Below are 14,216 nucleotides of genomic sequence, written 5' to 3'. Positions count from 1 at the left end.
ACTAAGAGAAATGAATGATCACTCATACAAAATAGATTAACGAATCAGCTAACAAAAGAAAACTTAGATTTATCTGTCAATTCACTAAAAATCACAAAACTTAATACTATCATTTAAACATCCTATGACTTCAAATTCCCTTCATAATGCTTAACCTAAACTAATATAAAATAGGACTTAAATATGCATAGGAATCACCTAGGGAACTTGTGAAATGCAGATTCAATACTCTTCTGCATATCTAACCAGTTTCCAGATGCTGCTGTTCAGGAGACTACACTTTGAGTAGCAAAGGAATACATGACATTTACATTTAGCTCAGCAGCACCATCTATAAATGTCACTAGTAGCTTTAAGAACACAAACTCAATTTGAAGTCACAATAGTAGACAGCTACTCCCAAAAAACCTAATTCAGTTTTGGGCTCCTGTGCCCAACAGCAAGGTGAGATTTTGGCTGGTCAGCATATCAACTTTTTAGTCATGTGCAGATATCAAATAAGCATTCACCTACAATAAGGAGCAAATGTTCTAGAAGCCATAACAAGGCCACTTCGACACATAACCTCTGATCCAGTCACACAGAGAAATACAAAAACAGATGCCCAGAAAAGAAATAATTATGGCCAAGCGCGGTGGCTCACGCCTGTAATCCCAGCACTTTGGGAGGCCAAGGTGGGTGGATCATTTGAAATCATGAGTTCAACACCAGCCTGGCCAACATGGTAAAACCCCATTTCTAATAAAAATACAAAAATTAGCAGGGAAGTAGTAGTGCGCGCCTGTAATCTCAGCTACTTGGGAGGCTGAGGCAGGAGAATCGCTTGATCCTGGGAGGCAGAGGTTGCAGTGAGCTGAGATCATGCCACTGCACTCCAGCCTGGGTGACAGAGTGAAGCCCTGTCTCAAAAAAATAAGGACAGAAGGAAGGAAGGGAGGGAGGGAGGGAGGGAGGGAGGAAGGAAGCATTAGGATGAAAAATGACGGAAATATCTTTGTGGACCCTGGAGGATAAGTGGGGTTCAAAGCACATGCCTTGAGGTGTGGAAGGCGGCACTGACAACTTAGGATGAAACCAAAAGGGCTCAGTCCAGAGTGAGGGCATTGCAAGACTCTCTGCTTAAGCCAGACACTGGGACATGCCACTCCTGCTTGGCACAATGGCTTTATTGGAAGGTATGGGACTGGAGGTTATTGTGTGAGGGGAAAAAACCCTCACCCGCATGTGATGAGCAAACAACCCAAGATTCTAAGACCAGTTATCAAAATCCCCAACATTATTACAGAACAAGAGACTCCAAACACTATTTTAAGACCTAATTCTGAAATATTCTGCAGGTAGGGAGTAACCACAAAACTACAGAATCACTTAGAGAGGATGGATGGGAGTGAACATTAAAAATTTAAAATGAAACTCATTCAAAATGAGCCTACAAACTAAATTTCCCAAAACATAAAAAAGTAGTTCTAAAAGAGACAAATATCCAAATCAACAGTCATGATATAATACCATAAAATGTAAAGAACATCTCAAGAACTAAGAATGTCTAAGCTGAAAAAGAAAAGATGAAGTTATAAGAGTTTTCAAATATTTAGAGGATTATGGCAGAAGAGGATTAAACTTAAGAACCGAAACCAGCTCTTAAGTTCAATTCTCTCAAATCAATTTTGAGAGATGTTTCTTATCAGAAAAGTAAGTTTTAGGTTTGTCAGATGATGAGATAAACTGATTAAAAACTTTTTTTTTTAAACTACTGCTAATAAATAGCCAAGATCTAAGTTGGGTTCCACAGATCAATGTAGTCCCTAGCTTCAAAAAAGAGATGTGACATAAACGATCTGAAGATCATATTCATTAATGATTTCTTAAGAAGAAGGACTAAGGCCCAGGGCGGTGGCTCATGCCTGTTATCTTGGCACTTTGGGAGGCTGGGCAGGTGGATTGTTTGAGCCTAGGAGTTTAAGACCAGCATGAGCAACAGGCTGGTCTCTACAAAAAATACAAAGATTAGCTGTGTGTGGTGACACACACCTACAGTCCCAAATATTCAGGAGGCCGAGGTGGGAGGATTCAGTGACCCCAGGAGGTCGAGGCTGCAGTGAGCTGTAATCACGCCCTACACTGCAGCCTGGGTGATAGAGTGAGACCCTGTCTCAGAAAAAAAAGAAGAAGAAGAAGAAATAAAGTATTGATATTTCCATGTGACCAGAAACTTGATTTAAAAATTTTAAATATAATTGAAGACTTCTGGTGAGAGCAAAGGAAAACTAATGGAGAAGATACTAATACATACTTGCCTTTTTCAAAAATTTCCCAAACTATATGTGGAATTAAGCAGTACCTACAGCACTTCAGAGCCCAGGTTTTTGAAAAGAAAATTACATATATACATGGAATTCTCTAAAATCGAAGCATCTGTAATTTTTCTAATGGAGATAATCACAAGCCACTGCTAACAGTTGTCATTTTGAAGAGACAGGCAGAGAGGTAAAAGGAAGCTTTTACTCTAATTTCCTAACCTCGTAAATGCATTACTTTTTTTTTTAATACCAAAGGGATTTATCTAGTTAGTAATAATCCTACCAGTACACTATTTAGGTCCTCAACACTAAAAACATATTTTTATGATAAAATTCTAATCCTAAATATCTTTCTAACAAATGTTATCTATTTAAAAAGAAATTTCAGTAATTTTTTCTTATAATTCTTTTTCTTTTGAAAATTCTCAAACCTTCAGAAAGACTGGAAAACTAGTATAATGAACACCCATATGACTTTCACAGAGTTCATAATTATTAACACTTTGCCACACATACACATAAATATATTATGCATATGACATTTTTTTGGCTGAACCTTCTGAAAAAGGTAGGCATCATAACAAATCATCCTTAAATACTTTAGCATGTAATTCCTAAGAACAAGGACATTAGTCTATACAACTATAATACAATTATCACACTCAATAAATTAAACATTGATACTATTTTCTAATATACAGTCCATATTAAAATCATCCCAATTGTCCCAATAATGTCCTTACTGGCTATTTTGTTTTGAAAAAGGATCCAATCAAGAATCATGTGTTGCATTTAGCTGTCAGGTTCCATTTTCTCCTTAAATCTAAATTGCTTCCAGCCTTTATTTTGCCTATCATGATACTGACCAGCTACTGTTGCAAAACATGGCTCACTTTGGAAATATGTGATTGCTCCTCATGTTTTGATTTATAGTATGTTAAACATTTTGGCAGGAATGCCACATATGTAATTATATATCATAATTAATATATTTATTTATAATCAATATACTTCATTATAATATACATATAATCAATATCCTAATCAATATACTTAATATTTAAGTGCTAAAGCTGCCACTATCTCACTTAAGTGGCCAAATGTGACTAATAGCCATCACACGACACATGATGTCAGTTTATTAATCAACTGTGAGAGAGTGAGATAGGGTCATGTTTAGCACTTAACATACTCCAAATTTAAATCAGCATCCTAATAACCTAAGAGTAATATTTCTCTAAGTAGAGGATCCCCTCCACTACTTGGTTATCTAGCTTTCTCTATTTTCTAGAGGCATTCACAAACAGCTCCTCAACTTAAGCCCTAATCAGCCCCATTCCCCCAACCTCCACAGAGCAGCACAGGCAAGTCCTCCATAGCTATAGACAGTGTTGTTATGGAATATAAGAACATATTTAGCATGTCCCATTTAGCCCTGCTGCTCTCAGGCCTAGGATATAAGCCAGATTAACCTTGAAAATTAAATCAAATAAAGATTTGGGAGAAAAAATGCAATGCAGAACCCAAAGGGTTTAGACCTTAAGGAGCTCATAGTCAAATGCTTCAAATGCTCAAACAAGCAGCTACCTGAGCCCCATTAAGCTTGGGAGACTGGCAATACTACCAATAGAGGACAAGGAGTAGAAGAGATAACACAGTCAATAAATGCTAACAGACTGAACAGACAGACAAATCAGTTGTTGCTTTAGCATGAGTACACTAAAAATACAATTGGATATTTTGTTTCTTAGAAATTACAAAGTAATTTACGTAGTCACTTATAGCTTTCTTCTAAGCAATTACATTATCAATATTATACAGAAATGTTTCTATATGCTGAATAAAATGATCAAATCTCTACTTTTATCTGGATCTCAGATAAGACTGATAATATCAATCCCAACTCACAATCTTTGATTTGAAGATATCCAGCAGACCTGATAAGTGAGTGTACTGATTTGGCACTTTTCTAAGATGAACCATTTCGAAGTCAGTTCGTACACCAGGACCTTGACATTCTCCTACATACATTCTTCGCCATTTGTGGTGAATTTGCACAAAGAGTGGCACCTGACTGCAGGACATGATTAAATAGGAATAGAATACAAGCTCATTAAACATTAAACCTGAATCTCAAATTTTTTCCAAATTAATCTCAAGAATTTGAAAGCACTAAACTGCAAACACAACAAAAACACAGGTTTGTGTTTATAACAAAGACATTCTTAGTTCCTTTTTCTCCTTATACTACTAACCTGAAGAAACTATCATCTAGAAGTACTTTGATTAGTCTGAAAATTGTTTTAGAACAGCTAACTAAAAGTCAGAAAACATCAGAATGAAAACTGTCTTCAATAAAAGTGATTATTTCATATTAGTCTTTCCAAAGTAATAATAAAACCTAACTTACAGGTATTAAACAATATAAATTAAGCCAATATTGTGGTGAAATATTTTTCACATCATTTAAAGATAAAGTAGGGCTCCTAAGCACAAGAAGGTTGTGATGTGCCTTACAGAGAAAATACGTGTTAACACACGTATTTTCCCAGAAGCATCATTCATGCACAAGTTACATTGCTTTTGGCTACAAGTTCAATGTTAATGACTCAACAATGTATATTAAATAAGCTATCTTTAAACAGAAACACACATAAAAGAAGGTTATGTATTAACTGGTTGACAAAAAATATGACCAGAGGCTCGAAGGAACCCAAGTCTGTATTTCTCCTAGGAGAAACAGGTGAGGAATTGATAACTCAGTGCTTGTGGCAACTTTATAGCACATAACTACCTTAAATAACAAGAAAGGATTGTACAAATACATCCCCAAGTTAATAATCCTACATTAGTAAATATTCTAGCAAAATTATTCACTTAGGATATACCATGGAGCACATCCACTAAAATAAACTAATTCTTCCCCAGTAGATTTAGAGTATCATAGTCTATTCGATATGCAAATGAAATACAACCCAAAATAGCAGAATAGTGATTAAACAAATTTCATTTTCTTAAATACTTCCATTTAAGAATCGGGCCTAAAGGTACTGAAAATTAACTTTTAAAAAAGTTATTCCAAATATACATTGAATTGTTTCAGGAAGATTACCTTTAGAAATGGCCTCCATTTAGGTTTTATTAGTTTTGTCCTTATATACCAAATTCCAGTATAAAAACATGCAAATATATTGTTAAAAGAAAAATTTTCAACTAATTAAACTTAATGGAGTTTATTTAAGGCTGGGCACAGTCGCTTACACCTATAATCCTAGCACTCTGGAAGGCCGAGGTGGGCGGATCATCTGAGGTCAGGAGTTCAAGACCAGCCTGGCCAACATAGTGAAACCCCATCTCTACTGAAAATTTTAAAAATAAAAATAAAAATTAGCCAAGGGTGGTGCACACCTGTACTCCCAGATACTCGGGAGGCTGAGGCAGGAGAGTCACTTGAACTCAGGAGGTGGAGGCTGCAATGAGCCCAGACTGTGCCACTCCACTCCAGCCTGGGCAACAGAGCAAGACTATGTCTCAAAAAAAAAAAAATTTATTTGAGCAAAAATGAGTTGAGAATCACATAGTCTTCAGAACCAGTGGAGGTTCAGACAGATCAGCTCTGTAAGGTGGGCAGGCAACATTTACAGACAGAAAATGGAAGTAAGGTACAGAAACAGCTTGATTGGTTACAGCTTGGAGCTTGCTTCATTTGTGCATGCTCTGATCAGCTGCCCTGTGATTGACTGAACCTCAGCTGCTGTGATTGGCTGGGACTCAGTTAATTGTTTCAAAAGTATACTCCTAAATTAAGCTTTCAGTTTGTACACGGAATAAGTTAAGTAGCAGTTCTTTAAATAGGGAGCGGGTACAGAGGTAACCTCAAGCCAAATTTAGTTTAACAATATATATGCACTAAGTTCCTAATTACAATAAAAAAGCTAACATTTAATAACTGTTTGCCTTTGTAAATTATTGTTAAAAACAGTTTTTTTGTCTAGGTTTTAAAAAATGTCCACTCACCAGCCAGTGTTTCCCAAGGCAATAGAAACAGAACTCAGAAGAAGGTTGCACTTAGATTCGCTGAGAACAGCGTCACTGTGTGCAGCAGGGGCAATCACCACGAACTCACGTAGCCCATACCTTAAAAAATGAATTAAGTGCATTAAACAGGGGAAACCTCAGAACACAAAAATCCATTACTTGAAAAGCACAAAAAAATTTCCCTACAGAAAATTTAACAAGTCAGGTTTAAACTAAAAGTGTTTCTCTTAATGGCAACCGAACCTACAAGACCTCAATTTTAAGAAGCACTTCCATCATCCACCTACTAGTTCCCCTCTATTCTTTACAAATTAGAAACAATTTGCTGAAATCTAAATTTGATTCGGCTAAAATAGGCTCAGATATATTTGCGTGCCCATCTGTGTGTGTGTGTGTCTGTGTGAGAGAGAGACTTTGACAGTGTAAATACTTTTTCCACTTTGCCTACTTTATGTTGTATACCCATGTGTTTACTAACAAGTTGATCACATGGGTGTATTCATAAGAGCACTGTAATATTGATGTTATTGTTGCCGCTTGAGAAAAAAGGTCAACAGCTGATTCCTTAAAAGAACTGTCACAGAATGGCTGGGCTGAGAACGCTGCCAAGAGCCCTGCAGCTGGTGGGGGAAGTGTCTGGTGGGAGAGGTGTGTGGTGGGAGGTGTCTGATGCCTCGGCCTGCTGCTTCGCATCTCTCACTCAGGAGTTTCTTCTGGTTTCACACTTTTTAACCTCTCCTGTGCTTTAGCAGCCGTGACCTTGCCTTCATTGCTTCATCCAGTGCAGGCCTGAGTTATTGAAGACACCAAAGTGTTTCTCTTTCAGCTTGAAAACCAGGCACGTTTACACATGGGTTTCAGTGTATTTAGTGTATTTGCCTTTGAACCCTTAACTAATCTTTAGCCTTTTGGCTGGCGTAGAATGTCTTTAGCTGGGGTGACCTGGGACGGTGTTGTGGTTTACCGTCTCCAGCTTCAGCCTTTCCAGAAACCCTTGTGGAGGGCAGTATTGGCTGTAGGTTTCATCATCATATTGCAGTTTGAGGTCACCACTATTTGGGGGACAAGCTTGCGTCCTGCTGAGGGGCAGGGTTTTCAGCAGAGGGTCAGTGGTGGGGCTGAGCCATCGTGGAGGTGGCCCCAGGGGTTGTATGGCCATGCATATGGCCATGCTCTAACACATTCCGTGTGGCCTGCTCAGAGCTGGATGCCTCCTTTAGGCAAGGTTTACAGTCTATTTTCTAAAGTTTTAAGTATTTTTAAGAGGTATTGAGACTAATGAATATAACAGTTGGGTAATTTAAATGTTTATTTTTAATGGAAGGATTTTTATTAAAAAGAAGCTAATTGACATGGAAATGTCAGTGAAATTTCTTAACCTACAAGGAAAGTGAACATTTTCTATCTAAGTAAACTATAATGTGCACATTTTAAGAATAAAGAAATCTGATATTCGAAAGAAAAAAAAAGAAACAGTTTGCTGAAATCACAAGGACCATTAAACAACAGTTTTGCCTTTAAAGTTAAGTTTACAAGATAAAAGAAGCAAGTATTGAAACTTTGCTTTAATGAACTGATACCACTAAGTCTGCAGATGAAGTTTGACAGATTCCCTAAACTGCAGGAAAATTATCAGCAATGATGTATATGTCCTTTCTAAATGTGAGAACACAGTTTATTAAGTATCCTAATTAAGGAATTCTTGTGTTCTTTTACTCAATAACACATTAAAAAGGGGTTAAAAAATTATCATAAAACAGTTTAATCTTGCTATGACATCTACATTAATTAAAACTTCTCATTCAGTTGCCATATCCTTTAAAGTCACAAATTTGCTTCCAAACTTTTATGAAAATAAACAGTCAAACTGATTATCTTGTATACTGAAAATTCCTCTCCTATTCACTCTTTAATGTATTTATATTTAATATTTTTTGAATAAAGAAAATAACATGAGATATTACTCATTTGCCTAATTTATTATCTCTGGTATATAAAGTATTATTAATGCTTATTTTTACAAACATCCTCCTCAAGAAATCCCCCAAACTGGAGTAATGATTTAAAAAATTAAGTTTAATTCATAATGTTTATTATTTAGATGACAAAAAATTATTTCATTTCCTCACCCTACCTCCACCCTCCTAAGCCCTGAAATCAAAATTAGTTATGTTGAGGCAGCATAAAATAATGAAAATAATCTAGAGCTTTAAAAATTAAGCTCTAAAGATCTTTGAAAAATACAGTTTTCTTTTTTTCAAATGTCCCTGGAAGAAAGAAAACAAAACAAGTGAACATCCCCGTTCCATCCTCTGTACTTATATAAAATCATTGTCAACAGTTTCTTGGTTATTCTTCCAGAAATGTTCCATTTATTTGCATAACCACCCTACCCTCAAATACAATTATACTATTTGTATACACTTTGTAAAGCTTCTTTTCAAAAGGACAATCCCCTATTGATCAGTACTTTATTTCCAGTTTTATGCTGCTGCAACAATACTGCAATTGTTTTTCTACATATATATCTCTATAATAAATTTCTAGTGGTTGCTGGATAAAAGAACATTTGCATTTTAACACTGATAGCTGTTGCCAACCTTCTTACTGTACACACACACAATGCCACTGTATACAAGCCATGAATAACAAGCCAAACTGAATTGCCATTCATCTGCAATCTACCTTCTATCCCCTAAGCCTTTCTTTCCTCTACCTATTGATAAAATCTCTCCCCCCCATCCATTCTACTGCCATTACTAAATACACAAATCCTGACAAATTCTTTAAAGATTTACCTTGCCAGGTGTGGTGGCTCACACCTGTAATGCCAGTATCTTGGCAGGCCAAGACAGGAGGATCCCTTGAGCTTAGGAGTTCAAGACCAGCCTAGGCAACATAGCAAGACCCACTCTCTAAAAAAAATTGTAAAAATTAGCTGGGCATGGTGGAGAGCGCCTGTAGTCCCAGCAGCTTGGGAGGCTGAGGTGGGAGAACTGCTTGAGGCCAGGAGGTCAAGGCTGTAGTGAACCATCATTACACCACTGCACTCCAGCCTGGGAAGCAGAGTGAAACCTCATCTCAAAAAACAAAAAACAAAAAAAAGGATTTACCTCAAATATCACTCTTGATAAATGTACTCTCTTCTTTATGATCTTTAAAATGTCAATATAAGTCACTACTTTTTCCCCAATAGGTCTACTTGAATCCTGAGACTATGTCTTCATCAAAAGTAAACTAACATTAAGTGGGAGCTTTAAAAAAAAACAAGCAAAAATCAACAACAACAACAACAACCAACCAACCAGATTTTAAAATGGGCAAAGGACTTGGATAGATGTCACTCAAAAGAAAATATACAAAGGCCGGGAGCAGTGGGTCACACCTGTAATCCCAGCACTTTGGGAGGCCGAGGCAGGCGGATCACGAGGTCAGGAGATCGAGACCATCCTGGCTAACATGGTGAAACCCCATCTCTACTGAAAATACAAAAAGTTAGCTGGGCGCGGTGGTGGGTGCCTGTAGTCCCAGCTACTCGGGAGGCTGAGGCAGGAGGATGGTGTGAACCCGGGAGGTGGAACTTGCAGTGAGCCGAGATCACGCCACTGCACTCCAGCCTGGTGACAGAGCAAGGCCCTGTCTCTTAATAAAAAATTAAAAAAAAAAAAAAACATTTTTGGAGAGCAAAAGGGAAGAATATATCAATATTTAAAATGGACAAAACTCAAACGAATTACATATTTCTTTATATCTATGCTACAAAACCATTCATACAAATGCAAAAAGGTGTATGTACAGTGATTTTCACTATAATATTTTAATTTAATTGTAAAAATCTAGAAACAACCTAAATATTCTTCAATAGAGGAGTGGCAAAATAATTATGATTACCACCACCAATACCACCACACACACACATAATAAAGAGATATTCTATATTCATGGATAGGAAGATAATATTATCAAGATATTAGTTCTTTCCAACTTCATCTACAGATTCAATGCAATCTCAATCAAAATCTCAGCAAGTTATCGTGAGGACATCCACAAACTGATTTTAAAGTTTACAAGCAAAAGCAAAAAAAGACTCAAAGTAGCCAATAAAATATTGAAGAAGAAGAAAGTTGGAGAACTAACACTATCAAACTTCAAGCACTACTATAAAGCTACAGAAATCAATACAGTGTGGTAATGGCAAAAGAACAAATAGAGATCAATGGAACAGAATAGAGAGCCTAGAAATAGACCCAGATAAATATAGTCAACTAATCTCTGAAAAGGAACAGAGGTAATACAATGGAGATAGTCTTTTCAACAAATGGTGTTAGAACAACTGGACATCCACATACAAAAAAATTAATCTAGACAGGCTTTACATTCTCCACAAAAACTAACTTAAAATGGATTACTGAATATAAAATGCAAAGTTATAAAACTCCTAGAACACAGAATAAAATCTAGATAACCTTGAGTTTGTTGATGACCTTTTAGATGCAACACCAAAGGCACAATCCAGAAAAGAACAAACTGATACGCTAGACTTCATTAAAATTAAAAATTTTTGCTCTGCAAAGAAAACCATAGTCTGGGAGAAATATTTGCAAAAGACATTTCAGATAGAGGACTGTTATCTAGAATCTACAGAGAACTCTTAAAACTCAAAAATAAGAACATAACCCAAGTTAAAAAAAAAAAAAAAAAAAAAAGGCCCAAAGACTTCAACCAGACACCTCACCCAAGAAGATATAAAGATAGCAAACAAGTGTATGAAAAGATGTTCCATATCACATGTAATCAGGGAAGTGAAATTAAAACAATAGTGAGAGACCACTACATACCTACTAGGGTGAGTTTCATTAATAAATCATTATATTTCCTACAATTTCTAGCCCAGTAACTTAAATTTATTAGATCAAATGTATCAACACAAATTAAAATGTCACGATTGCACTTCTTAATAAAAGAACTGTTTCATCTGAATAATAGATTGCATATGTACACTAAATACTATATTTAAATATAAATGTGTTTTAGCATCCCATCCTCCAAATGAGAAAGGTAGGACAATCAACCATTCACTTTTGTTTTAAGATGCATTTTTCTTTCCTGTACCAATAAAGATCAAAAGTAACAACAACAAAAAGTTAACCAATATTTGATATATTTGTTGTTACTCTCACATAGGCAAATCATAAAACCATACTACTTACTTTGTGTTTTTTTATTTTTATTTTTTGAGATGGAGTTTCACTCTTCTTGCCCAGGCTGGAGTGCAATGGCACGATGTCGGCTCACTGCAACCTCCATCTCCCGGGTTCAAGTGACTCTCCTGTCTCAGCCTCCCGAGTAGCTGGGATTACAGGCATGTGCCACCACACCCGGCTAATTTTTTTGTATTTTTAGTAAAGACGGGGTTTCACCATGTTAGCCAGGATGGTCTCGATCTCCTGACCACGTGATCCAACCGCCTCGGCCTCCCAAAGTGCTGGGATTACAGGCGTGAGCCACCGCACCCAGCCATACCACTTACTTTGAATGCTACCATTCTACAACTCTCACATATATTACCTTACAAAGAAATAGATTAAGGACCTCTTAAAATAATGGTATAAAAAAGTTAAATACCTACCACTTACAAAAATACCTGGGTAATTGGAGGTGTTCAAACAACAATTCATTTTTTGAATTTATTTTTAGTAATTTTTTTAGATATTATAATACCCATCTTTAATTTATAATCTATTCAGGTTATTCTAGTAAAATCTACCAATTTTATATAGTATAACTTCATTCCTTCCCCCTCTTCCTTTGTGCAAAATTGTTATATTACATATTACATATATGTTATAAACCCAACAATACAGTGCTGTCATTATTGCTTAAGCAATCTTATGCTTTTTTTTAATTATGAGAATATATTTATTGTATTTACTAGAGTTATTTCCAATGCTCTTCATTCTTTTCTATGGATTCAAGTTACCCTCTATGTCTTTTAGTATTACTTTGTAAGGCAAGGATGAATTCTGCCAATCTTTGTTTACATGAGAATGTCATTATTTCATCTTTATTTTTGAACTATAGTTTCACTGGATATAGAATTCTTGGTCAACAGTGGTTTTTTTTTCTCCCTTTCAGAACTTTGTGTCATTGCACTGCCCTCTGGCCTCCACTGTTTCTGATGAGAAGTCAGCCAAGGGTATTGTTCTCTTGTACATGAGAAGTCATTTTTCTCTTGCTGCCTGTAAGATTTTCTTTCAATCTAAGGGATTCAGCAGGTTACCCATACGATGTCTAGGGGTGGTTCTCTTTTGTGTTTATCCTACTTAAGATTCACTAAGACTTCCAGTTCTGAGTGTTTTAAATCAAATTTGGAAAATTCTCAGCCATTATTTCTTCAAATTTGTTTTTCTACCACTTTCTTTCTCTTCATCTGGGAGTCCCATTACATGCATGCTTTGGAACACTTGACACTGACCCACAGATCTCAGAAGTTCTGTTTTTTCTCCAAACTTTTTTCTCTGTTCTTTGGACTGGACAATTTCTGTTAATCTTTCAAATCCCCCAACTCTTTCTTCTATCGTCTCAGATCTGCTTTTGAGCCCATGTGAACAAAGTTCATTTCAATTATACTTTTCAACTCTGGAGTTTCCAGTTGTTTTTTTGTTTGTTTTTTGTTTGTTTTGAGATGGTGTTTCGCTCTGTTGCCCAGGCTGGAGTGCCGTGGCAATATCTCAACTTACTGCAGCCTCCGCCTCCTGGGTTCAAGTGATTCTCCTATCTCAGTCTCTTCAGTAGCTGAGACTATGGGCACATACCACCACATCCAGCTAATTTTATTTATTTATTTATTTATTTTGTATTTTTAGTAGAGACAGGGTTTCACCATGTTGTCCAGGCTGGTCTTGAACTCTTGACTTCAAGTGATCTGCCCACCTCAGCCTCCCAAAGTGGTGGGATTACAGGCATGAGCCACCACACCTGGCCGCCATTTGGTTCTTTATTATAGTTTCTATTTATTGAGATTCCTATGTAACTCATGGTTAGTATTTAATTCTTTGAAGACCCTTTCCTTCAATTCTCTCAACATACTTGTAATAAATGTTTTGATGTTATTGCTAAATCTAATATCTAGACCCACTAAGAGTCCATTTCTACTATTTTTTCCCCTTGTATGGGTCACACTTTTCTGTTTCATTGTACATCTAGTAATTTGTGGTTGAAAACTCTGTATTTTGATAATACATTGTAGCAAGACCATATTCTGTTTAATTTTTCTGAGAGTTGTTAGCTTTTTCAATTTGTTTGCATTTCGTAACTTGCCTGGACTTACACTGAGGAAACTGTCTCCTCAACAGTGTGCAGCCTCTGATATCTCTATTTCATTGCTTTATTCTTATTTTCAATGTTTTAGCCTGGCTCTCTAGCAGCTACCTCTTGTCTGTATAGTTTGCAGGTAAACCAATAATTTGAGCACAGATCATGCCCAAACACCTGAGCCTATAAGGTTTTCCTTTCACTTTCTGCTAAATCATCTGTGTGTGGGTTGGGGAATGCATTCAAAATTGCAACCAGCACTCCAGTTTGAGCTCTGCTGGGTCTCTCCTGCATATATGTAGTTTTCCTGTCATCTAGGGATGTGTAGAGAGGGTATCTGTCTTTCTATGGCTCTAATAGAAGATCTCCTTGTTAAATTTCTGACTAATCCATCACTTGCCTCGAATTGGGACTGCAATCTTGGTCTAACAAAGGTACAGGTTTTACCCATTTGTTCCCAACCAAATCTGTTCCTTTTGGTTGGCAAAGGCAAAAGTTTTTGTACCTTCCCTCCCCCCCAACAAAGAATTAAACCTGCTCATCTGGCAACAGAGGTGGTATTTT

At 36.5% G+C, this 14,216-nt stretch overlaps 1 protein-coding gene across 8 annotated transcripts in view; it reads right to left on the bottom strand.

Moving 5' to 3' along the window:
• The window catches only part of RAB3GAP1 (RAB3 GTPase activating protein catalytic subunit 1), a 171,336-nt gene that overhangs the window by 106,202 nt on the left and 50,918 nt on the right, over window positions 1-14,216 (bottom strand). For all 8 annotated transcript variants that reach the window (XR_010122793.1, XR_010122792.1, XR_008501040.2 and 5 more), the window contains exons 6-7: window positions 6,318-6,437; window positions 4,209-4,374 (exon numbers count right to left, since the gene is read on the bottom strand). Coding sequence is in view for 5 of the 8 variants with exons in the window: in XM_054477876.2 (XP_054333851.1) it covers window positions 4,209-4,374; window positions 6,318-6,437 (286 nt within the window). In the remaining 3 variants the exon portion in view is untranslated. The remainder of the gene's footprint in view (window positions 1-4,208; window positions 4,375-6,317; window positions 6,438-14,216) is intronic.

The sequence above is a fragment of the Pongo pygmaeus genome, chromosome 11 (assembly GCF_028885625.2).
Source record: "Pongo pygmaeus isolate AG05252 chromosome 11, NHGRI_mPonPyg2-v2.0_pri, whole genome shotgun sequence".
Lineage (NCBI taxonomy): Eukaryota > Metazoa > Chordata > Mammalia > Primates > Hominidae > Pongo > Pongo pygmaeus.
The sequence above is the reverse complement of the archived record's forward strand: the minus strand, read 5'-3'. Positions and strand labels throughout refer to the sequence as shown.